Genomic DNA, 27814 nt, shown 5'->3' with positions numbered 1-27814 from the left:
CAGAGTAGGTTCAAACAATTTTTGAAACCCACCACTGGAGTACCTGTAATGTGTGTTCACCAGAAGAAGAATAGGTTTCACCAGGATTTAATTTATGTTGTTGTACATATTTTTATTTTAATACAATCTGATTAACAATTAAACAGTTTTCATGTGATTTGTAGTACTGAACCAGCTATGATTTCCACTTTAGTCATTGACGATCAGATTTATATTATAGTTGACTATAAATAATAATGCTCTGTCAAGACTTGGAAAGAGGACACTTTGGAGCAGAAATATGATAAAAAAGCAGGGTTTGTATAAACAATTTCCTGTTGATTTTTTCCCCTTTTGGTTCAGTTATCACTCACATAGCTTGTTCTTTCACAAACAGGTGGAGACTAATCTTCTTTAATATAGAAGTGCAAATTTTGTTTCCAGACTGCAGGGAAAGGTCAGCTATAACTAATAGCAAATTAGATTAATACAGTATACTTACCGTAGTTTCCTCCCCTCCATACTTCTTATAGTATGTATTGCTCAGTGGTGGGTTTCAAAAAATTTTCGAACCTACTCTGTGGGTGTGGCCTCCTTTGTGGGAGTGGCTTGCCGGTCATGTGACCTGGTGGGAGTGGCTTGCTGGCCATGTGTTTTCTTTCTTTCTCTCTCTCTCTCTCTCTCTTTCTTTCTTTCTTTCTCTCTCTCTCTCTTTCCTTCCTTTTGTCTCTCTGTCCCTTTTTCCTTTTTTTCTTTCATCTCTCACTTTTTCTTTCTTTTTTCTTTTTTCTTTATTTATTTCTTCCTTTCTTTCTCTTTCTCTCTCTGTGTGAGTCTGTGTGTGTGGGTGTGTCAGTGGTGGGATTCAAACATTTTTGGAACCTCTTCTGTAAGGTGTGGCCTGCTTTTTGCGTCCACTGGTGGAACCTCTTCTAAACGGTTCGGTAGATTTGACGCACCGGTTCTACTGAACTGGTGCGAACTGGTAGGAACCCACCTCTGGTATTGCTTATGAAAGAGGTGTAAAGAAATCACCAGTGGGTTTTATTTTTATACCTAAAAATATCAGAATTTAACCCTGTATTATTAGTTTCTAAAAAAATTAAAACAACACTAATCTCTGCAGTTTCTGGCTCCTGTATATATGTATTTGACCACAATTGTGTATCCGAAATTTCTCTTGCTGAGTGAGACAGAGGTTAAGTAAGGTTTGCCCCATTTTATAATCTTTCTGGCACAGTTATTAAGTGAAAGTTAGTAAGTTAGTAACGCAGTTGTTAAGTGGATCTGGCTTCCCCATTGATTTTGCTTGTCAGGTGACCACATGGCCCTGGGAGATTACAACTGTCATAAATATGAGTCGGTTGACAAATGTCTGAATTGTGATCACATGACCATGGAGATGCTACAATGGTTGTGCCCGGATTGTTGGGGGTGATATGCTGACTCTGTAAACCGCTTAGAGAGGGCTGAAAGCCCTATGAAGCGGTATGTAAGTCTAACTGCTATTGCTATTGCAAGTGTGAAAAATGGTCATAAGTCACTTTTCTCAGTGCATTGTAACTTCGAACAGTCACTAAATGAACTGCTGTAAGTCAAGGACTACATATAGTTGAGAGGTAAGGAGCAGAAGCAGATGATACAATTATTTGAAGGTATAATCGAGTTGAGTGCCGAGTATGTGTTCTCATGAATGCAGGTGGCATCTGGGTTAAAGGTTCCCCTTTTCAGGTGAGTTGTAACTTTGAAGAATTGCTAAGCAACAAGTCATAAGTCAAGGACTACCTGTAGTAATGGTACCTCTTCAGAGCCATTGCTTGTGTACTGTATTGCTATCATTACCTTGTTCTAATGGGTAATGATAGCAGTAGCACTTAGACTTACATACCGCTTCACAGTGCTTTTCAGCCCTCTCTCAGCGGTTTGCAAATTATCTTGGCCCCCCCAACAATCTGGGCCCTCATTTTACCCAACTAAACCGCGTCGCTAAAACCGCGATGTCATCAACACGGCGACAACAGCGCAGAGACAACAGCGCGGAGACAGAAGGGCGCTTTACAACAGCGCGTCGACAGAAAGCCGATTTAACTTAAGGTAAGGTTTAGTTTTAGGGTTAGGTTTAGGGTTTTACCCACCTCGGAAGGATGGAAGGCTGAGTCAACCTTGAGCCTGGTGAGATTTGAACTGCCAAATTGCAGGCAGCCAGAAGTAGCCTGCAGTACTGCACTCTAACCACTGCGCCACCACGGCTCATGATATTTTTAGTGGTGGAGTACCACTGTTGGATTCTAATATCAAGTAAGATTCAAGTGCTAGAATACATTTTTGGATTTGGGGGTTTTGTACTGCAATGCTCAATTTTTTTTCAATATGTTATGTTCAATGTAATATTCACTGCAGTAGATTGTTTATAATATGAAGGGTCAAAGCAATTTTGCCAAAGCAATTTTCATCTCTGCGGGGAGGAACTTGACTTCATTAATAGTGCTTTTTTTTTACTGTACAATTACTATTAACACCCTACTGTGTCTCATTATATTTGGCTATTCGTTGAACTTTTGTAATATTCCGTTTGAAAATAGATGAATCTGAGCTGTGGCTCCATATTAATCTTCATCATTTTAATTTATTGGTATTTATTACAGAATTAACCTAATAGTATTTTTGAAACTATTAGACTAAATTGTTATTTGAAAATGTCTGAAAATGTCACTACAATTCTAAAAATGCCTCCATCACATGATTAAGCAATATACTTAAAGCTGAATATCTGAGCCGAGGTGGCGCAGTGGTTAAATGCAGCACTGCAGGCCACTTCAGCTGACTGCTAGCTGCAGTTCGGCGGTTCAAATCTCACCAGCTCAAGGTTGACTCAGCCTTCCATCCTTCCGAGGTGGGTAAAATGAGGACCCAGACTGTGGGGGCGGATATGCTGACTCTGTAAACCGCTTAGAGAGGGCTGAAAGCCCTATGAAGCGGTATATAAGTCTAACTGCTATTGCTATTGCTATAATAGAACATTGATATACTTTGATCTAAGCAATTTGAACAAAAAAAACACCATCTGATGAACTCTATTTTTAATATGAAAATGGCAACAAATCACATTGCTTTTTCTATAAATATATAAAGATTAAAACCTCCGGTGATGACGCAAAAATGAAAATGGCAAAATTGGTGCTAGGGAGAAACTTCACTATTTTAAAAAAAATAATCTCTACTGGCTCATTTTTTAAACCTAAGCTTAAAACAATCTATATAAATTCCATATACATATTTTTTCAAGGGCAAAAAAAAGCTATTTTTCCTTAATGGATTTCTGAAATGGTAGTGGACCGAGGTGGCGCAGTGGTTAGGGTGCAGTACTGCAGGCCACTTCAGCTGACTGCAGTTCTGCAGTTCGGCGGTTCAAATCTCACCGGCTCAAGGTTGACTCAGCCCTCCATCCTTCCGAGGTGGGTGAAATGAGAGAGAGGGCTGAAAGCCCTACGAAGCGGTATATAAGTCTAACTGCTATTGCTATTGTAAATATGACTTCTCTCCTTTAAAGCCTTTTGACTTTTTATGTATTCTGTATGAAATATTCCTTTCTTTTTAATAGTTAGGAAATGCATGAACAAAACATACATTTGGCAACAGATTCATACAAATCCTAAAGGGAATATATATGAGACAAATTTATTTTTAGATGCCATGATCAGACTAATAGTTATGAGACCAGGCATATCTTTCCTTGTCTGAGGATTTTTTTGTTTTTGTTGTTGACAACATACTAGATTGGATCAAAAGATTTCATATTAATGCTAGCTTTCTTAAAATAGAAGAGACTTTAAAAAAAAACAAAAATCTTATATTTGTCTTTTAGTTTGGTTGTTTGTTTGCAGTTTTGGAATTTTCCATAGCTTACCAGCATTTCCTTTTTGGTAATTTTGGTAAAAAGGTATCATAGGGGTCCCCTTTTTGATTATAAATTTATTACAGGCAATAAATTATAGGTGCTTAATTTGGTTCACTGACAAAAGGGCGAACGACAAAACTGTGCCCGACTAAACCGTGGTGACAAAACCGCGTGTTCTAAAGCGCTCCGACGAATGAGCGCTGAATCGTGCCGACAACAGCACGGCGACAGAAGCGCGCTGTAAAACTAAACCTAACCCTAACCCTAAACCTAACTCCTAACCCTAAACATAACCCTAAACGTAACCCTAAACGTAACGCTAAACCTAACCCTAAATCTAACCCTAAACGTAAGGCTAAACGTAACGCTAAACCTAACCCTAAACCTAATCCTAAACCTAACCCTTACCTTAAGTAAAATCGGCTTTCTGTCGCCGCGCTGTTGTAAAGCGGCCTTCTGTCTCCGCGCTGTTGTCGCCGCGCTGTTGTCGCCGTGTTGATGACGTCGCGGTTTTAGCAATGCGGTTTAGTCGGGCGCGGTTTTGTCGTTCGCTCTTTTGTCGGGTCACGGCTTAATTTAGTATTAGAGAAAATTATAACTTGCCATGTAATTTGCAGTTCTGATTCTTCTTTGTCCCCCCCTTTTTTTTTGTTCTGCTTGCGATGTGCACTGTGCAAAACAAACTAACTAAAACCAGAGGAAAAAACCCCAATACATCTGGAATAAAAATATTTTTAAAATCTGATAGCTAAGACCCAAATCTTATGGTATGCTTGCACGCATGACTTGTTAAGGTCAGAAATTGCATTAATCAAACATGAAGTTCAGAAGCCGGTTTTCATAAATAGCAACAACATCCTGAAACAACATTATTAGACTGCAGGCATATTCATCATCGTAATCTTACCGAATAATGAAGAGGTTGTGCGTGGTCTTGTTGATCCATTAGGAAATAAAGCCACTTTAATGGTCACAGAATGGAAATACCTTAATTACATGATGGGCACATTGCAAGCAACTTATCGTGACCCTTTTTCATTTCTACAGTTGAGCGTTGCCAAACATTCTGTTCATAGACGGAACATTTGTAAACGTTGAGGTTATTTCATTCCTCTTCGGGTCCATGCTATTCAGTGGTGGGTTTCAAAAATTGTTCGAACCTACTCTGTGGGTGTGGCCTCCTTTGTGGGAGTGGCTTACCACCCATGTGACCCAATGGGAGTGGCTTGCCACCCATGTGACCGGATATGAAGATGCCGACGACACTTGTCAAAACCACCTCCCACACAGCACTGGCATGCATAAGGATAGGATGTAAACTTGTTTTTTAAAAGGCATCTTTGGTTTGCGTTAAAACAACTTCAACACACGCAATGTTCTGATTGCCCCACAAACGCAGTAGTCATCCTTACCTTTCACAGAGGCACTGAGTTTTATAAATATGAGCATGATAGTGTAGAATAATCATATCCAAGGACCAGTGGTGGGTTTCAAAAATTTTTGGAACCTCTTCTGTAGGTGTGGCCTGCTTTCCAAAGAGAGTCAGAGCGGACCGGACAATGCCGGCTGGTGGCTCCTCGGAGGAGGGCCTTCTCTGTAGCTGCTCCAACCCTGTGGAACGACCTACCCGTAGAGATCCGGACCCTTCCCACTCTCTCGGCCTTCCGAAAAGCCACTAAAACCTGGCTATTCCGGCAGCTCTGGGGCTGTTGACTTCATGAATGAGGTCCAGCCCCATCCAGATTGAGTGTATGGTGCGTTATTTGTAAATTCTTTCTTTTTAAATTGTTTCTTTTATTTTAACTCCTTATTTTAACTTGTTTCTGTAAGCCGCCCGGAGTCCTACGGGATTGGGCGGCATATAAATTTATTAAAAGTTAAAGTTAAAGATGGAACCTTGAAATCGTAAATATCAGAGTATGAAAAGACTACCCTTTTTTTGGTATCTTGTAAATTGCTTCTGCTGTACTTTCTTAAAACTTTTATCTCTTTAAGCACATTTGTTTTGTTAAAAAAAAAAGTCCAAGGTGAGACCAGTTAGTATTCCAGATATGATATATTCATCTTCACCAACTCTTGAGAACAGAAATGGGCCAATACCACCTTCCGTTGGCATAGGAGAGGCTACAATGCTGGTTATTGTCTGTTACGTTACAGAGACAAGACTATTCTTCTCTTCCAGTTGTTATGATTTTCATCATAAGAATGACTGGATGGTGCAGCAAGGACAAACAGTACTTTTTGGAGACCATGGTAAAACAAATAGTTTTTAATGTTCTTCACAATTTTTGGGCCTGTTTGTTCTCAGGCGTTAGAGATTTACTGTTATCTTCACAACAACGTGTGAGGTAAGATAGGTTGGGAGATAACGATTAGCTCAAGAGGAAGTATTTACATTTTTAGTAACGGGGGTGGTAGTTTTGGAGGAAGCTAAACGTGGATAAAATAAATGGAATTTTTCTGGATTCAAACTGGACTTCACTCTGTTGTTGGCAGTTGTCAAAAAGTGTAGTACAATCTCTCTTCATTTCTGAAGGGAATTTTTGGAATGTTATATAGGTAAATTGAAAGAAATTTGAAAAGAGAAACCGAAGCATCATGTCTAAATCACATTGCCCCAGATCATTGCCCACAAGGTGTCCTTGTTTTCTGAATTTTGGCATTGAATTGGTTTTCACCTGGCAAAGTATTGAGAATATCTAAATTACTTTTGGGGAAAATGTGCAAGGATCTTGTAACTTGACAGCTTTAAGACTTGCGTGCTTCAATGCCAGAGTTTCTGAATAGCTACTTGGACCGACCTAAATACTAATTCATAATTTCATATCCGGTCACACGGGCGGCAAGCCACTCCCATCCGGTCACATGGGTGGCAAGCCACTCCCACAAAGGAGGCCACACCCACAGAGTAGGTTCGAACAATTTTTGAAACCCACTTAAGTAGATGCCAACTTAATGGAACATAACCATTATGAGCATTTCAGTTGATGAAAGGAGTCTTGTGCTCCTGATAGTTTTATTTTGATTGTGTGAGTAAACAGTACTTCTTGGATATGTATTATGAAGATCTTGCCTGGCTGTAATAAATTTTTAATCACAGACTTGAATTTTCACAAAACCATAGTGGACACTAATACAAGAATTCTTTAAAGTATGGTCCCATTCACTTCATGTTGTCACTAGATGAGGATAAATGATGATCAACTGAGTGGCGTTTAGAACTGAGGAAATAATTATTGCCCCAGCAGAGCGTTTAAATGAATACAAATCACTTGTATCTTTGGTACAGAAGATGATATAATGCATTCAACTCTGCAGATGTTTATATACTATTGTCCACATTATAATTTAATGTATTTAATAATGTTAATAATGTTTTATAGAAATCAAAAAGGAACTTCAATTGCTATGTATATGGAATTGCTCAGGATGTGCAGAATATATGATAAATTTCTTGTAAAATGTTAATTAAACCTGATGATAAAAGAGAAAATGCTGGCAGTCCTCTGGGATTGGGCGGCCTATAAATTTAAATAATAATAATAATAATAATAATAATAATAACAACAACAACAACTAGTAACCAATGCCAAATCCGGCGAAACAACTGGCCGCTGTGATACAATTGATAATATAATAATAATAGTAATAATAATAATAATATCATCCATTGGAATTTGTGCAAAAATTATAATATTAAAACAGCAACAAACTGGTGGGAACATCAGCCTGAAAAAGTCACTGAAAATCAGATGGTCAAGATCTTGTGGGATTTCCGTATACAAACGGACAAAATACTGGCGCATAATACACCAGACATCACACTGGTTGAGAAAAATAAGATCACAATCATAGACATCGCAATACCAGGTGATAGCAGGGTCGCCGAGAAGGAACACGAAAAAATCGCAAGATACCAGGACTTAAAAATCGAAATTCAACGACTATGGGACAAACCAGCAGTGGTAATTCCAGTGGTCATTGGCACACTGGGTGCTATTCCAAAAGCACTGGAATTACGTTTAAAACAGTTAAAAATTGACAAAAATCACCATCAGTCAAATGCAAAAAGCCGCACTGCTTGGATCTGCACGCATATTACGAAAATACGTTACGACGTCCTAGGCCCCTGGGTGGGGCCCGACTAGTAGCCAATGCCAAATCCGGCGAAACAACTGGCCGCTGTGATACAATTGTATAATAATAATAATAATAATACTTTTTACTTTTATTTGTTTTAGAACGACAATTGAGTTCGTCAATGGCCGCATCCAACGCCCTCACTTCCACCGTCAGTAAAGAACTGGTAGAACTGCAGCATCTCATTCAGTTCCCAGAGGAAGTTGCTAGTATCCTGATGGAGCAGGAGGAGGAGCTTTACAGAAAAGTATTGCCCATTGATTACCTCTGCTTCTTAACCAGAGATCTGGGAAATGCGGAATGTTGGAACAAACTTGCATCCGTCAAAGCAACTTTTCTCTCTGTCCCAGATGGGGAACAGAGTGCTGTTGAAAATTTGATGACACGGTTCAATGAGGTAGGTGGAGGATTTTGATTATCTTCTGTATGTTGTTTATATGTTTTTTTTAAGGACAGCTTGAATGGGTCTCAAGTGAAGAGAGCATGGGACCTTTTCCCCTTTGATGTACTTTTCAGACTGACTTTATATGAACACACATTTGTGAAGCGGTGATGTAGCTGCCACTTTAATTCCTCACAGTGCCTCTGCTACAGCCATTGCATTAGGGCATTTTGGGAAGCTATGTTGGAGCCACAGATAGCAATAGCAGTTAGCAATAGCAGTTAGACTTATATACCGCTTCATAGGGCTTTCAGCCCTCTCTAAGCGGTTTACAGAGTCAGCATATCGCCCCCACAGTCTGGGTCCTCATTTTACCCACCTTGGAAGGATGGAAGGCTGAGTCAACCCTGAGCCGGTGAGATTTGAACAGCCGAACTGCAGATAACAGTCAGCTGAAGTGGCTGCAGTACAGCACTCTAACCACTGCGCCACCTCGGCTCTACTGTGAACTGTGGTAGAATGTAGCCTGGATTCCCAGGAGGGAGGGCTGTATTCCAGAGAAGTAAGAGACAGCAAAGGTTGGCTAGTTTGTTTGGAATGAACATTAAGGTCAAGATACCTCCTCCCTAGAAGTTCTCAGAGTATAGGTTTAGTGATGCAATAGATTAGCAATAGGACCTAGACTTATATACTGCTCCATGGTGTTTTGCAGCCCTCTCTAAGTGATTTATAGAGTCAACATATTGCCCCCAACAATCTCGGTCCTCATTCTACCCACCTTGGAAGGATGGAAGGCTGAGTCAACCTTACGTCGGTCAAGATTGAACTCCTGGCAGTAGGCAATACTGTCAGAGTTTGTTTCAGAAATCACATCCAGAAAGCACACACAGATAACAGATTCAGCAGGATTCATTAACTTCTGTATATACATAATAACACATCAGTAAATGTACAATACCAATAGTGGATTCTCCAACGTGGTAGTAGTTACGGGCAAAACATAGGCAGAGGAGAGATTGGTTTCAGTTCAGAGTTCAGAGCTTAATCTAGCTAAGCCTGGGTACTTGAGAGACCGCCTGCTGCCAATTACCTCCCAAAGACCCATTAGATCACACAGAGCAGGCCTCCTCCGGGTTCCGTCTACCAGCCAATGTCATCTGGCTACTACCCTGGGGAGGGCCTTCTCTATGGCGGCTCTGGCCCTTTGGAACGAACTCCCCGCAGAGATTTGGACCCTCACCTCTCTCCAGGCCTTCCGAAAAGCCGTTAAAACCTGGCTGTGTCGGCAGGCCTGGGGTCGATGAGTTCCCTTCCCCTCTCGAATCGTGTGGCTGTTGGTTGTTTTTAAATACCCTGTACTTTTGTAGTTTTTGTGTTTTTCCCTTCCCCTCCTTGGGTTTGTGCGCCGCCCTGAGTCCCGCCGGGAATAGGGCGGCATATAAATAAAATGAAACTCAAACTCAAACTAAGCCACGCCCAGACTTCTTACTTACGTTTCTGTTTCCAAAAAAGACTCATTGGCTGACCTGTTACCATGCCTATTCATTGGCTGACCTTGTTGCCATGTCCTATTCCAGTCAGTCCCCAATAGCTGACCTGTGGCTGTGTCCTATTCCAGTTCATGAATATTCTGACAAATGCTGCATTCTAACCACTGTGCCACCAGGGCTCATAGTGGTGGCATAAAGCATAGTTTGCTTTAGCTTGGCCAGCTTACTATCTACAGGTGAGGACCAATAAAAGAAACTACTTTGAAGTAACATAGCATGTCTTTCTTGGTTTTTGAAGCCTGACATAAACTGTATGTTGAGTATTGGGTTGAATATTTTTTAGAGAATGAAGGACAGTGTTTAACAATTAGACCATGGTTCACTAGAACCATGGTTCTTGCCCGAGGAAGTTTATAATTGCCAATCCTTTTTTATTAAAAAAAAAAATTAATTTTAATTTGAAACAAGTACAACATCTTTCTTTACATCTATAGAAAGTGTATCAGTTGATCACAAATAAACTTTGATACATCTCCTCCACAGTCAACAAATATAACTCATATTAACTCAAGCATTTTAACTCAGCTATTCATACATATCACCATCGTCATATATCCATTTTCATTTGACTGTAATTATTATTTAAAAATATTAATAAAGGTAATAATCTTAAACAATACATGCCCACACCAGTGGGAAAAGAAAAAAGCAAAAATAAAAAGCAAAAAAATAAATAAATGCAAAAATAAAACAAAAAGGACAAAAAGGACAAAAGACAAGGCAGGAAAGAAAAAAACAAAAAAGAAAAAAAAAAGAAAAAAAAAGGAACACAGGTATCTATTATAAAAAAGAAAAAGTATATCAGCTGGTTACAACATGATTTGGTGCATCTCTTCCCTTAACTCATATTAATTCAAATATTAATTTAATATAATTGCCAATCCTGATCTTCTAACAAGTAGAGTGATTGTAAAAATGGACCGGATTGTTGCAGAGAGCTTATAATTTAATTGCTGGACCATTTTGTTAGGGAGTAAAGATAGTTTTCCTAATAACTTGAAAAGAATACAAAGCAAGCATTTCTAAACTCTTTTAACAGATTCTACGTATTCATTTATAATCCCCCATCCAAAGCACTTTCATGTACTATGCTTGTTCTTAAGGAAATAATGTTGTTTTCCTTTCAAAGCAAACTTTAAACTTATTTTCTGTCTAATTTATTTGAGCGTGACGGAAATCCAACAGTGCAATTAGCAAGTGTATAACATATACTGCTGTGCACTTTTCCTGAGCTGAATCAGGATGTCATTATAGTGTAATGCGGTAGTGAGATAATTTAGTCGCATAATAGGTACATGATTCAAGGTACAATGGAACTGGCATTGTTGCTCAAAATGGCTAAACGTGTATTTGGTTCTATTATAATAATCACAGAAGCATGTATATTATTAGAATTATTGGCTACCTAGTGAATATCAGTTTTATATAAATCTACGTTGTATGGCAGTAGAGCGCTTAGGATTTGTTTTGTATTTAAATCTGCAAAATCATCATCATACAGTACATCGAAAAGATCCTGGTCAAAATATGAGTAAATAGCAATAGCAATAGCAGTTAGACTTATATACCGCTTCATAGGGCTTTCAGCCCTCTCTAAGCGGTTTACAGAGTCAGCATATATCACCCACACAGTCTGGGTCCTCATTTCACCCACCTCGGAAGGATGGAAGGCTGAGTCAACCCTGAGCCGGTGAGATTTGAACCACTGAACTGCTGAACTAGCAGTCAGCTGAAGTAGCAATAGCAATAGCAGTTGGACTTATATACCGCTTCATAGGGCTTTCAGCCCTCTCTAAGCGGTTTACAGAGTCAGCATATCGCCCCCAGAGTCTGGGTCCTCATTTCACCCACCTCGGAAGGATGGAAGGCTGAGTCAACCTTGAGCCGGTGAGATTTGAACCGCCGAACTGCAGATAGCAGTCAGCTGAAGTGGCCTGCAGTGCTGCATCCTAATCACTGCGCCAAGAAGAAGAACAAGAAAGGAAAAAAGAAAGAAATACCTATATAACAAGATCAGAAAATTAGTGGCTTGCCTAGAATGCTCTTCAAAATATCCATATACCCTTATGCAGATATTATTGTATCTGGGGGGAAAAAGATTCCAGAGGGAAGAGTCATGTTTTGGTTGGCCAAAAAATGTAACTGCTTTCTGGCATTGCCTGTAAAAATAATTCACTATATTTATATTGTGGGAGCCAGAATGAATTTCTAGATGACAGACTCTTGATACTTAATGGAAGAAAAGTATTTCATACCTCAGACTCGCCCACAATTATTTCTTGCAAATTCTCCACTAAGTAACAGCATTTTATTATATGCGTTAGCACTTTGATTGCTTAATAGTTTTTATTCTCTGAGAAAAGAACTTTTGGATTTATGCGGCTAAACATTCATCTTACAAGTTGAACTCTTTGGAGTTGTGTAATTTAACTTGATTATCAAATCAATGTGTAAAGGTCTTAGAGTCCTAGTGTGGTTGACCATGAAATATAAAAAAAAGAAACATTGTAAGACAGTTTTATGTGTTAAGTGAAACTGGCTTCTTGTAAAAAATCTTTGCTTAGATTAAAAAGGAATAGTCAATATTTTCAGTCCCTTTTAGAAGGAAATAATATCTACGAATGTAGAGATAGGATTTTTACAACAAGCTAATCTAGACGGCATACTAAAAAGCAGAGACATCACCCTGCCAACAAAAGTGCGTATAGTCAAGGCTATGATTTTCCCAGTTGCAATGGATGGCTGTCAAAGTTGGACCATAAGAGAAGCTGAACATCGAAGAATTGAGGCCTTTGAACTATGGTGCTGGAGAAGACTCCTGCGAGTCCCCTGGACTGCAAATAACAATAGCAATAGCAATTAGACTTATATACCGCTTCATAGGGCTTTCAGTCCTCTCTAAGCAGTTTACAGAGTCAGCATATTGCCCCCACAGTCTGGGTCCTCATTTCACCCACCTCGGAAGGATGGAAGGCTGAGTCAACCTTGAGTCGGTGAGATTAGAACCGCTGAACTGCAGATAACAGTCAGGTGAAGTGGCCTGCAGTACTGCACCCTAACCACTGTGCCACCTCGGCTCTTGTGATCAAAGTGATCAAACCGGTCAATCCTAGAGGAGATCAACCCTGACTGCTCTTTAGAAGGCCAGATCCTGAAGGTGAAACTCAAAGACTTTGGCCACCTAATGAGAAGGAAGGACTCCCTGGAGAAGAGCCTCATGCTGGGAACAATGGAGGGCGAAAGAAGAAGGGAGCGACAGAGAATGAGGTGGCTGGATGGAGTCACCGAAGCAGTCGGCGTGAGCTTAAATGGACTCCAGGGGATGGTAGAGGACAGGAAGGCCTGGAGGAACGTTGTCCATGGGGTCACGATGGGTCAGACACAGGGGTGGGTTGCTAATCCTGTTCCAACCGGTTCGGTTGGAATGGGGCCGGCGGCGTCCTCGTGCACGCGCGCAGTTCACGCATGCGTCTTAGCGCCTGCGCGATACTCCAGCTGCTCGCGGAGACTCGCGCAGGCTCTGTATGTGCCATCCAGCTGCTCGCGGAGAATCGCACAGGCGCTGTATGTGCCATGCACCTGTGTGGAAGCGCAGAAGCCTTCAAAGACCAGTAAGGAGGGCGGGCGGGTGGGTCCTTCGCTGTTCCCGGAAGTTACTTACTTCCGGGTTCGCCGACCAACCGGTTCGCGGGGACCGCTGCGAACCGGTTGAAACCCACCCCTGGTCAGATATGACTTCGCAACTAACAGCAACAAAATTTTGTATGCCTCTGTTGAAAGAGTGTCAATTGGTTTTATTTTAAAGCTGTAAATAGCCATTGCTCACAAAGTAAAAAGGGACAAACTTTTAGAGTAATTTAATCTCTTAAACTCAATTATTTAAAACCATAGTTAACAATATAAACAATACATTCACCATCTATCCATCTGTTAAATTTCTAAGTTACACCAAAGTATCAGTAAATTAACTTCCTCTTGGATCCATTTAGAGCCGAGGTGGTGCAGTGGTTAGGGTGCAGTACTGCAGGCCACTTCAGCTGACTGTTATCTGCAGTTCAGCGGTTCTAATCTCACCGGCTCAAGGTTGACTCAGCCTTCCATCCTTCCAAGGTGGGTAAAATGAGGACCCGGATTGTGGGGGCGATATGCCGACTCTGTAAACCGCTTAGAGAGGGCTGAAAGCCCTATGAAGCGGTATATAAGTCCAACTGCTATTGCTATTGCTATTTACTTTTTAAAAAGTAAGTTTAAATGTTTTTCCACTCCCGTATAACATTATGTTTACCTATTTATATGTCTATTGCAACCCTATAGAGGTAAAATGACTGTTATGTAATGAATGTGTGTAGGACAGCTTAACTCTCTTAGCAGTCCAAAAAGAGATGGCTTAAAAGTATAAATTTGCTTCAGCAGTGGAATGTAAATAAATATTTCATTCCCTGTTCAGAACTTTTGAAAACTTAAATGAGCTTGCAGAAACCTTTAGAAAATATTATGTTTGTATAAATAGCTAAATGTTTCCAGTCCTTGTTTGGAACAGTATGCTTGAATTAGTGTATCATCGGATTAAACTGGTAAAGGTGCTTCGTTGGTCTGTTTTACTCCTTTCAAGCAGACCAGTTAATTCATCATGTTTTATTAAATATTTACAAGTTTTTGCAGAAGGAAATAGAGTGCGTTTTTCTTGTTTGTTTGTTTATATGTTTTCTTGCTGCCTGGTAGCGCTTCCAAACACAACCAAAAAACATTTCTAGATCTGTCTTTCTACAATTGTAGCTGGGAAATGTTTTCCACTGCCCTTGAAAGCATGAATCCAGGTTTAGGAGGTAAAAATTAACCTATGTAGAATATAGACTTTTTTTTTTAACCTTAAGTAATCAACCAGCAAATGATGCCTGAGATGGGTAGATCATTCCGATTAAGATTTAATTTACAAGCACCAACCTAGTGGTTTAAAGAGCCAAGCAAAATATTTAACAAATGCATTCAGATAACTAAAAATTGAGAACAAATGCTAATACCAGCCAGGTACCAACATGGTATCTTGAGCGATGAAATTTGAAGCTGTTGCATTTTATATATTTGATGTTAGTTTCTTGTTCAACATGGCAAACTGTTCAGGTAGAGTTGCATAAGCTAGTGTCTCTTAACTTTTCATACTTTAAGTCCCTCCGGTCATACTAGCAATGAACTTTGATCCAGTCACAAGGATATATATATATGTGTGTGTGTTGTATTTGTGCTGATAAATAAATAAAGGGAGACTAGTATAGATCTATTTCAAGCTATTTAGCTCTCATCAGCTAGCCATACCCTTACTGGGATTCGAACCTGTGCTGTATTACATATTAAGCAGTTGTGTTAACCACTAAGCCACAAGGTTCTCCTCCTTATCAGCTGAGCCAGGGAAGTAGGTATGTATTTAGTGTCACAACCCCTGGTATGCCCAAATATGGGAGGAAGCAGACTGCTTCCATTCTCTGTCAAGTACAACACAAATGTAACAAAGGCAACAGTAAAAATATTGGGTTTCTGTCGTGATGGTCTCTTGTGACGAGCCGATAGACAGAGAATGGAAGCAGTCTGCTTCCTCCCATGTTTGGGCATACCAGGGGTTGTGACACTAAATATATGTGTGTGTGTGTGTGTGTAACCTTACTTTGATTAAAAATTTAAATTACTGTGAATTTTAAGGATACAAAATTCTATTAATAATGTTGACCATAGCTAAAACTGTGACATATAATTGGGGCTGAAATAATGGTGATCTCTGGGGCAGTCTTCCCTTGAAACCAAATCAGTGGTGCAATTCAGCTGGTTCTATCTGGTTCGGCCGAACCGGTAGCGGCGGCAGGAGGGTCTGCCTACCCACCCAGACATCATCACGTTGTTTTTGATGCTCTGCGCATGCGTGGAAGGTCCTGTGCATGCATGGAAGTGGCACCTGTGACCTCTGGTAGTGAAGGTAAGTTGATTTCACCCCTGATCCAAATCAAGTACTGTAGTATTTTGAAATACTGGTAGATAACTGGTACAAAGTGAGATTTTGTTCTGTCTTCCAAGGCCAAATAATTCAGATTTCTGGACTCTAGTAAATGTTTATATGTACCTGAGATAAGTATAATGTATTATTTCAAGTCAAAATCTAGAGACGTGGATACTTCTCTAAACTAGTTCTCGACTTACAACCTTAATGGAGCCTGCCAATTATGACCATTTGTTATGATGGTTGTTAAGAGGTCATCATTTGACTGATGCAATTTTATGATTTTTTGTAGTAGTCATTAAGTAAACCTGTAGTCATTAACTGAACCCCGTGGTGATTACTTTTTTGGGAAAAACCAGAAGTTAATGCCAGTTCTGGCATGTGACCACAGTGTAATGAGACAGAAAATGAGACAAGACCAGCTCTTTGTCAGAGGGAAAGGTTTATTTGCGCAAAGTTCAGGAGCAATTGGTCAAGCAAAATCCTGAACCCCGAAGGGCAGTTGTTTACAGTCTTTTATACTTTTAGCCAACATACCGAACATCCCAAAGTACCTGGCCTTCCTGTGTCACGTAGACCTCATACACAATCTCTCAAAACAGAGACATGACATTCCTTATTCATTTACCTCCCCACAGGGGGTATTGGTACCAATATCCTGTTTCATTTGTTTTAGTTAGGGGAAGCAAACAGAACAACTAATCTTAAAGGTAATCATTCCTTTTTCCCCATTCCACATGGTAAAGAAACTTTAATACCCAAATAATCTGTCTAGTGATCAAATTCTCTTTTAACAGGATGGTGCAAACTCCTGTAAAGTGCACCAGAGGTGGGTTCCTACCAGTTCGCACCAGTTCGGTAGAACCGGTTCGTCAAATCTACCGAACCGGTTAGAAGAGGTTCCACCAGAAAGCAGGCCACACCTACAGGAGAGGTTCCAAATTTTTTTGAAACCCACCACACACACACACACACACACACACACACACACACACACACAGAAAGAGAAAGAAAGGAAGAAAGAAAAAAAGAAAAAAGAAAGAAAAAGTGAGAGAGAGAGGAAAGAAAAAAAGGAAAAAGGGACAGAGAGACAAAAGGAAGGAAAGAGAGAGAGAGAGAGAGAAAGAAAGAAAGAAAGAAAGAAAGAAAGAAAGAAAGAAAGAAAGAAAGAAAGAAAGAAAGAAAATACATGGCCGGCAAGCCACTCCCACCAGGTCACATGGCTGGCAAGCCACTCCCACAAAGGAGGCCACACCCACAGAGTAGATTCAAAAAAAATTTGAAACCCATTTGCCATGTGCCAAAATGCAGTCATGTGATTATGGGGAGCGGTCCTCAAAACCTCAGAATGAGGTTGTAAATATCTTTTAGGGAGTTGTGTCCTTCATCATAAGTCAAAGACTACCTGTATAGTTAAGATATTAAGTAGGAGTATCCATTGCTTGCCGTCAAAGGCAAAAAGATGTTATGGAATGTGCCTACAATTTCAACCAAACCATATGGCAGCAAGATTTAGTATTGAATAACTCATGTATAAATTTAGCTGACAGGATTGGGATTAAGCATTTGACAGTGTTTAAAAGTGGATGGCTTATGAGATTTCCTATTTGATTCCAGCCACAGAAGAGGTGTGATCAAAATTCTTTGCTGGTGATTGCCTTTATATTTTACAGCTATTATACTCTTATTTTGGATTGTGATCTTAATTATAAAAGAGTTAAAATGCATTACACATCGTTTTAGCATTGTTCACCCAGAAATAGCAATAGCAATAGCAGTTCGACTTATATACCGCTTCATAGGGCTTTCAGCGCTCTCTAAGAGTCAGCATATTGCCCCCCACAGTCTGGGTCCTCATTTCACCCACCTCGGAAGGATTGAAGGCTGAGTTAATCTTGAGCCGGTGATATTAGAACCGCCAAACTGCAGATAACAGTCAGCTGAAGTGGCCTGCAGTACTGCACCCTAACCACTGCGCCACCTCGGCTCTACTTTACTTAAGACACAGTGCTTAAGTAAAGTTGGAGACAAAAACAGATAAAAGCTACAGAGCAGGGATCCCCAACTTCCAGTCCGTGGCATGCCAGAAACCAGGCCGTGTAAACAAGCGAAGACCCATTCGCGCGGTGCAGGCAGCACACAAAACCATGCTCCCTCTGGTCCATGGAACAGCCTTTCTCCATGGAACCGGTCCCTGGTGCCCAAAAGGTTGGGGAGGGCGCTGCTAAAGAGCATAGAATTCATCTGATTGACTAAGGAGAGTTTGAATGTGGAACATTCAGAGCCGAGGTGGCGCAGTGGTTAGGGTGCAGTACTGCAGGCTACTTCAGCTGACTGTTATCTGCAGTTCAGCGGTTCTAATCTCACCGGCTCAAGGTTGACTCAGCCTTCCATCCTTCCGAGGGGCAATATGCTGACTCTGTAAACCGCTTAGAGAGGGCTGAAAGCCCTATGAAGCGGTATATAAGTCAAATAATAAATAAGATGTAAAAGTAAAAAAAATATTGCCTTTCCATGCTCTCTATTGTTACTTTTGAAGCATTCTGAAAATTCTTAATGGTTCTGTATGGCCTTTTCTGCTGGATGCGAGACAAGCTTCTGTTTATGTTACCAGGACAACTGTCAAAAACTATGCTGTGTACAGTTTAATCTCTGAAAAATTCTGTAGCTATGCGTTACCTGTACTAGGGATGAAATATGACACAAACCTCTCACAGTCTGTTTAGGCTGATACTGTTTAATAATCGGTTTTATTGTATTGGTTAGATTACATTTGTTTCCAATTAAGATCTCTTTGGGAATTGTGCATGTTTACTAATTATGCTGTGCAGTATTTCAAATTCACTATCCAGAGGTGTTTTGGAGAGAACTGATACAATGCCTGTCTACAACGTTTTAAGGCAGCTTTGACTTTTCTGATTTCCAGGATCTTGTGACTGCCCTCTGAAACTACTACAAACTTCTGAGAAAGGGCACAATTGCTTCAGTATCTTAGAGAGTTGCCAAATTCAAATTCAAATTTAATGAATTTATATGCCGCCCAATCCTGAAAGACTCCGGGCGGCTTACAGGGATATAATTCTAAAAAGATAAAAGTTAAAAATAAGGAAGAGAAAACAGATTAAAAAGGGAACACATCATGCACTCAATCTAGGCTGGTCTGGACCTCATTCATGAGGTCAACAGCCTCAGGCCTGCCGGAATAGCCAGGTTTTAGTAGCCTTTCGGAAGGCCGAGAGAGTGGGAAGGGTCTGGATCTTTGGGGGTAGATCGTTCCATAGGGTCGGGGCAGCTACAGAGAAGGCCCTCCCCCGAGGAGTCGCCAGCCGACATTGACTGGTTGACGGCACCCGGAGAAGGCCCATCCTGTGAGATCTTATCGGACGCTGGGAGGTATGTGGCAGTAGGCGGTCTCGCAGATATCCGGGTCCAAGGCCATGTAGGGCTTTAAAGGTGATAACCAGCACCTTGAAGCGCATTCGGAGACCGATAGGAAGCCAGTGCAGCTCGCAGAGGATAGGTGTAACATGGGTGTATCTCGGTACACCCAATATCGCTCGCGCGGCTGCCTTCTGGACCAATTGTAGTCTCCGAACACTTTTCAGGGGCAGCCCCATGTAGAGCGCCATATATGAACTGTGTATAGTCCGAAACACTTTTTCGAAACCGAACCCAAAACACGGCAAAACTCTATTACAGTGGCCCCCTGTTGAGCACCAGGAACCGGTTCTTTGGAGAAAGGTTTTTCCATGGACCAGAGCGGCGTGGTTTCACATATTGCCTGCATCCCGCGGATGGGGTTTCGCTTGTTTGCGTGGCCCAGTTGATCAGGGACCTCTGATCTATTACACTGAATGCAGAGGTGGTGTGATTGTTAGAAGTGTGAGTCTAGATCGCAAATCCCATTTTTCCAAGGCTTTTATAACTTTCACCCCGAGTTAAACGGATGGTTGTAAGTTAAAGTCCATCTGTTGGTAACCAGTTCACTTAGCAATAGCAATAGCAGTTAGACTTATATACCGCTTCATAGGGCTTTCAGCCCTCTCTAAGCGGTTTACGGAGTCAGCATATCCGCCCCCACAGTCTGGGTCCTCATTTCACCCACCTCGGAAGGATGGAAGGCTGAGTCAACCTTGAGCCGGTGAGATTAGAACCGCTGAACTGCAGGTAGAAGTCAGCTGAAGTGGCCTGCAGTACTGCACCCTAACCACTGCGCCACCTTGGCTCTTATGATGCTGTTGCTGTTTTTAAACTGTTTTCTTTTATCGTTATGTGTTTTTTTATATACTGTATATACTCGAGTATAAGCCTAGTTTTTCAGCCCACTTTTTGGGCTGAAAAAAGCCGCCTCGGCTTATACTCGAGTCAGTGAAAAATTTGCCCGAAATGGAGGAGAAAAAGGGGCGGGGCCATGCCGCTGGGTGACACTCGTGAATGGCCCAGTGCCCCTGTGAGTTTCCCCTCCCTCTGTGTCAGTTTGCCACGCAGCGCGCACCGCACCATCCCCCCTCCTCACGTTCTAATGTAATGCAGGGCTGTCTTACGATTCCCCTTCCTCCCCCTCCTGCCGCTCTGCAACGATGTCCCACCTCCTCCTTGTTATGGCAAGCAGCCACATAGCGATGTCCCACCTCCTCTGGTACAGTGATCCAATGATAGGAATCACTGTGCCGTGTGTCATAGGAGGCGGGACATCGCTCCCGCGGCTGCACGGGACATCATCATCACAGCGGGACGTCAGCATCATGAGGTGAGTGAAGTATTTCATTGAATACACCGCTAGTTTACTGTTTTTCTTTGAAATAAATATTCAAAAACATTATTGGTATCTATTTTTATTTTTGAAATTTACCGGTAGCTGCTGCATTTCCCACCCTAGGCTTATACTCGAGTCAATAACTTTTCCAGTTTTTTTGTGGTAAAATTAGGTGCCTCGGCTTATATTCGGGTCGGCCTATACTCGAGTATATACGGTATATATTTTTTGTAAGCCGCCCGGAGTCCTTCGGGATTGGGCGGCATATAAATATATTTAATAAATAAAGATGGTATTCAACAATACAGTTTAATCTTGTTCCCTAGTATTCCCTTGGAATCTTCTCAACCTGGCTCATCTGCTTCTGTTCCATGATCAGACATATATTGTTGCAAATAAGATATTTGATTATTTTTGACGGGGTAATTTTCCCCCTTTATAAATAGTTTTCAGTTACTTTAGTACAGTCTTGTAGCCAAGTTTGCTGTGTGTCTTTAAATCTAACTGTTAAAAGATGATGAAATGCATGTGAAGCTCTCATTACTGAAAGAATGTCAGTAAACATAAATTATAAATCCTTCAGGAGCCAAGAAGAAGAAAACTAAATGGAGGAGAGAGGAAAAAAAAGATTGCATTTATTATCTCATGTTGATAAGTGTTTATACAATGGGAAAAAACCAAAACTCTTGGGAATCTCTCTATAAAATAGCCCAGTTGGTTTGAATTATGTTTTCATGTGAAATATGGTGTTTCTATATTCCTGTTTTTCTTTTTCTTTCAATTAATGTTGTGGGAAAGTGAACTGCATTTTCTAAGTGTTAGATAATGGTTCAGGTTTGATCCCTCAAACAAATTATGAGTTGAAATGAGTACTCTCACTGAACCTAATATGGAATTTAACAATGAAGTCATATTGGGAATGTGAGTTAGACCAAGTTAAAGTAGATGTATCTTACATGTTTGGCAACATAGGAAGCGTTCTGAGAGTTTTAATTATTTAAAATTATTTCTGGTATTTTCTTAAAATATTCATAGTGATAAATGATATGTATTTAAAATGATGGTGGTGGTGGGAAATTGCATTCATGCTTTTCTTGCAAATGATGTAAAGTAAAATGTTTTAAAATATAATTTAAAGAAAGAGCATGGCTTTGGAATAAAAAAGGTTTATTATTTTAAAACTTTATAGTTATAAAATGTCGTGGCACGACAAAACCGCGCTCGACTAAAGCGCGCCCGATTAAACCGCGTCGCTGACGTCATCAACAGGGCGACAACAGCGAGCGCGGAGAAAGAAGGGCGCTTTAAATAGCGCTTTGAAAGCAAGCCGATTCAAGTTAAGGTTAGGTTTAGGGTTAGGTTTAGGGTTAGGTTAAGGGTTAGGGTTAGGTTTAGGGTTAGGTTAAGGGTTAGGGTTAGGGTTAGGGTTAGGTTAAGGGTTAGGATTAGGTTTAGCGTTAGGTTAAGGGTTAGGTTTAGGGTTAGGTTTAGGATTAGGTTTAGGGGGGTTAGGTTTAGGTTTAGGGGTTAATTTTAGGTTTAGCGTTTACAGCATGCTTTTTTCTCCGCGCTGTTGTCGCGCTGTGATGACGTCAGCTACGCGGTTTCGTCGAGCGCCCTTTAGTCGAACGCGGTTTTGTGGTGGAACCATAAAATGTTACTAAACATTAAGCCTAAGTGTCTTTCTTTAAAGTTAGCAATCTATCATTCTATATGCACACTGTATAAAAAAGCTGGTTTTAATTCAGTCATAGCTAGTTTTACATATTTTGACCATGACAGTGAAAATTACTTAGATACAGCTAAAATATTGATTTCTGGATTTTGTACATTACATAGTGTTAGGCACCCCAATAATAATGGATTACACTGGATATAAAAAGTTTACACACCCCTATTAAAATGTCAGGTTTTTGAGATGTAAAAAAACCAAAACAGACCAAGATAAATTATATCATAATTTTTTCCACCTTTAATATGACATATTTCTCGCCTGGATTACTATAACACTCTCTACAACGGGCTGCCCTTGAAGAACACCCGGAGGCTTCAACTGGTCCAGAATGCGGCTGCATAGGTGCTCCCATGTTACACCCCTTTTAGGCAGCCTGTACTGGTTGCCGGTTGTCTTCCGGGTGCGATTCAAGGTACTAATTATGACCTTTAAAGCGCTCCGTGGCTTAGGCCCAGGGTACCTGCGAGACCACCTACTGCCACCAGTAGCCTCCCACCGTCCAGTGCGATCCCACAGAGTTGGCCTCCTCAGGGTGCCGTCGGCCAGACAGTGTCGACTAGCGACCCCCAGGGGGAGAGCCTTCTCTGTGGGAGCGCCTTCCCTCTGGAACGAGCTGCCCCCGGAGCTTCGTATAATCCCCGACCTCCGGTCCTTCCGACGCACCCTAAAAAGTTGGCTTTTCCAGCAAGCCAGCCTGGCCTGAACAAAACAAAATAAATTATTGGCCATTGTTAATTTTAATTCAAATTTTTTTAAAACAATGTTATTGTCAATTCTAATTGGGTTTGGGATGTTGTATTTAATTTTCTTTTAACTTTTGTATTATGTGTTTCTTTTAATGTTGTACGCCGCCCTGAGTCCTTGGGAGAAGGGCGGCATATAAATCTAATAAACCCAAACCATATAAGTTGTACAATTCACTTGAAAAACAAACTGAAACATTTTTTTGTGTGTGTGGGGGGGAATAACAATTTAAAAATACAATAATGTTTTCTGCTCCCCTTTCTCCCTCTCTTTTTAATAAGGTAAGCTCTTGGGTGACGTGGCTGATCCTGACTGCAGGGTCTATGGAGGAAAAGCGAGAGGTTTTCTCCCACGTAATACATGTGGCAAAATGCTGCTGGAACATGGGCAACTACAATGGTGTAATGGAATTCTTGGCAGGCCTCAGGTACTCGAAGCTCATTCTTGAAATGATGACAACTCAGGGGGATAGATTATGTTACAGCATCTGTTATATACCACTTGTCCATTTAAAAATAAATAAATGGTGAATATCACTCCATCGGTCATTGTGTTGAACGTTCTGTTACGTCGCATGCTTTATCCTCATCCACTGAGTTTATGATTATAAATGTTTTGACAGAATTGAATAAGATGGATGACGGAGGTTATTATATCGTTTAAAAGACGGGTCTTTTTTTCAGAAAACTCAAGGGAGCTCGTTTATCTTGCGGAAAGATAAACAAGGAAAACAGGGGGAAAAAACTTCTCAATCTCTTAGCACCACATTTAAAGATAGTTAAGAAAAAGTGCTAGTTGCCACTCCGAAGGAAAGGCATACTTTAGATAAATTTAGAATATATCTTATCGGATCCACCATGTTAAAAATCCTTGCCCCATTTTTCATTGTCAGTCATGATTTCTCCTGCAGCCATATCTTCTCTCATTCGCGTTCAATAAAATATGCACATTGGAAAATAAAAGTGACTTAATGAGACAGGACAGATGCAAGATCTAAATGAAGCTTTATAATTGAAAATATTTGTAGTTTCTTCATTCTATCCATTTATCATAACATTTCATAGCATTCTTTTTTTTAATCATAAATATTTTTTATTTCCATTTTCATTTTCATAACACACACTCACATGTATACTATACATAGTCTGTATCATATAGTATTAAATAATAATTACGTGTGAGCGGTAGGCTTGCGCGAACCATCCCTTCCCCCCAGTCCGCAAAGCAGGTCTGCAAAACGCTGGGGAACTCTGATTTAGAGCATGTACATCTAAATGTTTGCTAGGTACTTTATATTACCAGACCACACTAAAACTAAGTAATGTCCTAGGACAGAACACTGTCCTCAAAGAAATAAAGCAGGCATATCCTTTGTGAGGTTTATATGGATAACATGATTAATTGTGCAATTGTAATTGCATACCAGTAATGATATTTTCATACCTGCATTAATGACGTTTGCTATTGCTGCTAACAAGGTTATGTACAAGCAAGCAAGTAAACTTTCATATGTTTTCCAAACAGGTCAAGAAAAGTTTTAAAAATGTGGCAGTTCATGGACCAGTCTGATATTGAAACCATGCGCAGCTTGAAAGATGCCATGGCACAACATGAATCATCGTTTGAATATAGAAAAGTTGTCAACAGGGCTCTGAATATCCCTGGCTGTAAAGTAGTTCCTTTCTGTGGTGTATTTTTAAAAGAGCTCTACGAAGTTTTGGACGGGGCTGCAAGCGTCATCCGACTTTGCCCTCAGTATAATTCTCAGGATGAAACACTAGAGGTAATTTAATCCGGGAGCAATCTTATCTAAGACAGTTGTTATATTTCCGTGTGTGTGTGTGCGCGTGCGTGTGTGTGTGTGTGTGTGTGTGTGTGTGTAAATTGCAAAGATTGATTGGTTGGTTGGTTGGCTGAAGCCTTTACAATTGCAATAATGTTTTATCTGATAAGTATTCAAATACTTTGGCCACCTAATGAGAAGGAAGGACTCACTAGAGAAAAGCCTAATGCTGGGAAAGATTGAGGGCAAAAGAAGAAGGGAGCGACAGAGAATGAGGTGGCTGGATGGAGTCTTTGGAGCAGTAGGCATGAGCCTAAATGGACTCCAGAGGATGGTAGAGGACAGGAAGGCCTGAAGGAATATTGTCCATGGGGTTGTTGTTCTGACCCCCCTTCTTCGCTCGTTAACAGACGACAGGCAGACAGACTTAAAAGGAAATAACTTTATCAGTCCTCGGCTCAGACTGTCTGCGAGCCCAAAAATAAACATAAATAAAGTCTCTGGCAAGAAGATAACAGAATGCAAAAACAAAGATCTCTTACGGCCAAACCAGGTGTACAGAAAGAAAACAAATCACTTCTCCAAGTGTCTATATCAACTATTTTGGATAATTTTTGTGCCATCTCCAATCTTTACTTCTTAGAGAATTTGTTGAGAATGTGGTTGTGTTACAGTCTCAGGAAATCCTGGACATTCTCTTCAGCTAGGTTTCATGCTTAGGTACGCAACTGAAACAGTATCCATTTGTGGATGACCTCTCGCAGAGGTTGGACAGGAGAAATTGAGCAGATGACCCATTGTCTGTGGGGTCCATCAGGACTTAACATTCTCCACTGTCCTATTTAACATCTACAGAACATGAAGGACATTCTAGTAGGCATGGTCATAAAACTTAATTTTGTGTGTCAGTTACATTCCTTCCTGGACTGAGATGCACTGCTCATCATCCCTCACATCTTAGTTACTTCTCAATTGCAATGTGCTCTATATGGGTCTGCCCTTGAATACTTTATATGGAGCTGAAAGCTTTCCACAAAGCATTAAACCTGGAGGTGCTCCAGAGCATGGGAGTTATAAGATTATTTCGCCTGTTCATTGTTGTGGTATTGCTGATGGCTTTTTATGTGTTGTTGATATTCTTTTTTATTCTAATGTGTTGTGAGCTGACCAGAGTTGCAATTGAAAGGTGGGCGGCCAATAAATAGCTTTAATTAATAAATAAAAGGAATAGTTGGGTTATTTGGTTAAGAGCCGAGGTGGCGCAGTGGGTAGAGTGCAGTACTGCAGGCCACTTCAGCTGACTGCTATCTGCGGTTCAGCGGTTCAAATCTCACCGGCTCAAGGTTGACTCAGCCTTCCATCCTTCCGAGGTGGGTGAAATGAGGACCCGGATTGTGGGGACGATATGCTGACTCTGTAAACCACTTAGAGAGGGCTGAAAGCCCTATGAAGCGGTATATAAGTCTAACTGCTATTGCTATTGCTATTCTAGATTTACTGAGGTTAAAGAATTAATTAGTAAGGTTATTAAATGTCTCTCTCACATACACACACTCACACATTCAATGTAATTCTTAAGATCTGATTAGGTTCTTATACAAAATAGTCCCCTACTAGATTTTTTAAATAGTTTTTTGGATGACTAGCTAACAATGTGTCTCCTTAAAGAATGCATGTTAATGGGAAGGGGAAAAAAAACAGCCAAACTCCCTAAGGCTTATGGATTTGCTGCTATAGTTTTGAAACTTCCTTGATTTCTAAATTAGCAAAAATGCAATAAATATATTCCCATGTTCCACAGTGAAATATTCTGGTTTTGTCATTATTTCCAAACAAATGCCCTTTCAAATTTACCATAACAGCAATATCAGTGTTATCGAAAACAAGGACTGTTCTGTGAGCTGAAGTGCCAAAGCAAAATTAATGATAGACATTCCGGAAGGACATTTTGGTATGTGGCATTGATATATTCCCATTGAAAGCCTACCCCTATTTATCTAAGAATAGACCCCCATTCAATTCCATTGGGCATATCTGTGAAGTTGTATGGATAGGAATGAACGATGAGAGCAATAGCATTTAGACTTATATACTGCCCCACAGTGCTTCACAGCAGTTTACAATATCAACATATTGCCCCCAACACTCTGGGTTCTCATTTTACCGACCTTGGAAGGATGGAAGGACGAGTGAATCTTGAGCTGGTAGTAGATTTAATGGGATCCCAGTTGACCAGAATCATTGCTGGATAATCTATGTTATTTGGTTCAAGCAATAACTACTTGTATCCCTAAGATGTCGTATGTATGTATGTATGTATGTATGTATGTATGTATGTATGTATCTATCTATCTATCTATCTATCTATCTATCTATCTATCTATCTATCTATCTATCTATCTATCTATCTATCTATCAGTGGTGGGTTTCAAAAATTGTTTGAACCTACTCTGTGGGTGTGGCCTCCTTTGTGGGAGTGGCTTGCCGCCCATGTGACCAGATGGGAGTGACTTGCCGCCCATGTGACCGGATATGAAGATGCCGACGACACTTGTCAGAACCCCCTTAAATTATCTCACACACAGCACTGGCATGCATAAGAATAGGATGTAAACTGGTTTTTTAAAAGGCATCTTTGGTTTGCGTTACAACAACTTCGACACACGCAATGTTCTGATTGCACCACAAACGCAGTAGTCATCCTTACCTTTCACAGAGGCACTGAGTTTTATAAATAGGAGCATGATAGTGTGGAATAATCATATCCAAGGACCAGTGGTGGGTTTCAAAAAATTGTTGGAGCCTCTTCTGTAGGTGTGGCCTGCTTTCCGGGTCCACTGGTGGAACCTCTTCTAACCGGT

General features: G+C 40.6%; 1 protein-coding gene across 1 annotated transcript in view; it reads left to right on the top strand.

The window, feature by feature from the left end:
• PLCE1 (phospholipase C epsilon 1) overlaps positions 1 to 27814 on the top strand; it is a 122149-nt gene that overhangs the window by 27560 nt on the left and 66775 nt on the right. The window contains exons 3-5 of the mRNA XM_032231696.1: positions 8119 to 8414; positions 23452 to 23597; positions 24695 to 24953. Coding sequence (XP_032087587.1) covers positions 8119 to 8414; positions 23452 to 23597; positions 24695 to 24953 — 701 coding nt within the window. The remainder of the gene's footprint in view (positions 1 to 8118; positions 8415 to 23451; positions 23598 to 24694; positions 24954 to 27814) is intronic.

The sequence above is a fragment of the Thamnophis elegans genome, chromosome 15 (genome assembly GCF_009769535.1).
Source record: "Thamnophis elegans isolate rThaEle1 chromosome 15, rThaEle1.pri, whole genome shotgun sequence".
Classification (NCBI taxonomy): Eukaryota; Metazoa; Chordata; class Lepidosauria; order Squamata; family Colubridae; genus Thamnophis; species Thamnophis elegans.
Note: the sequence above shows the minus strand (reverse complement) of the source record. Positions and strands in the feature narration are given on the sequence as shown.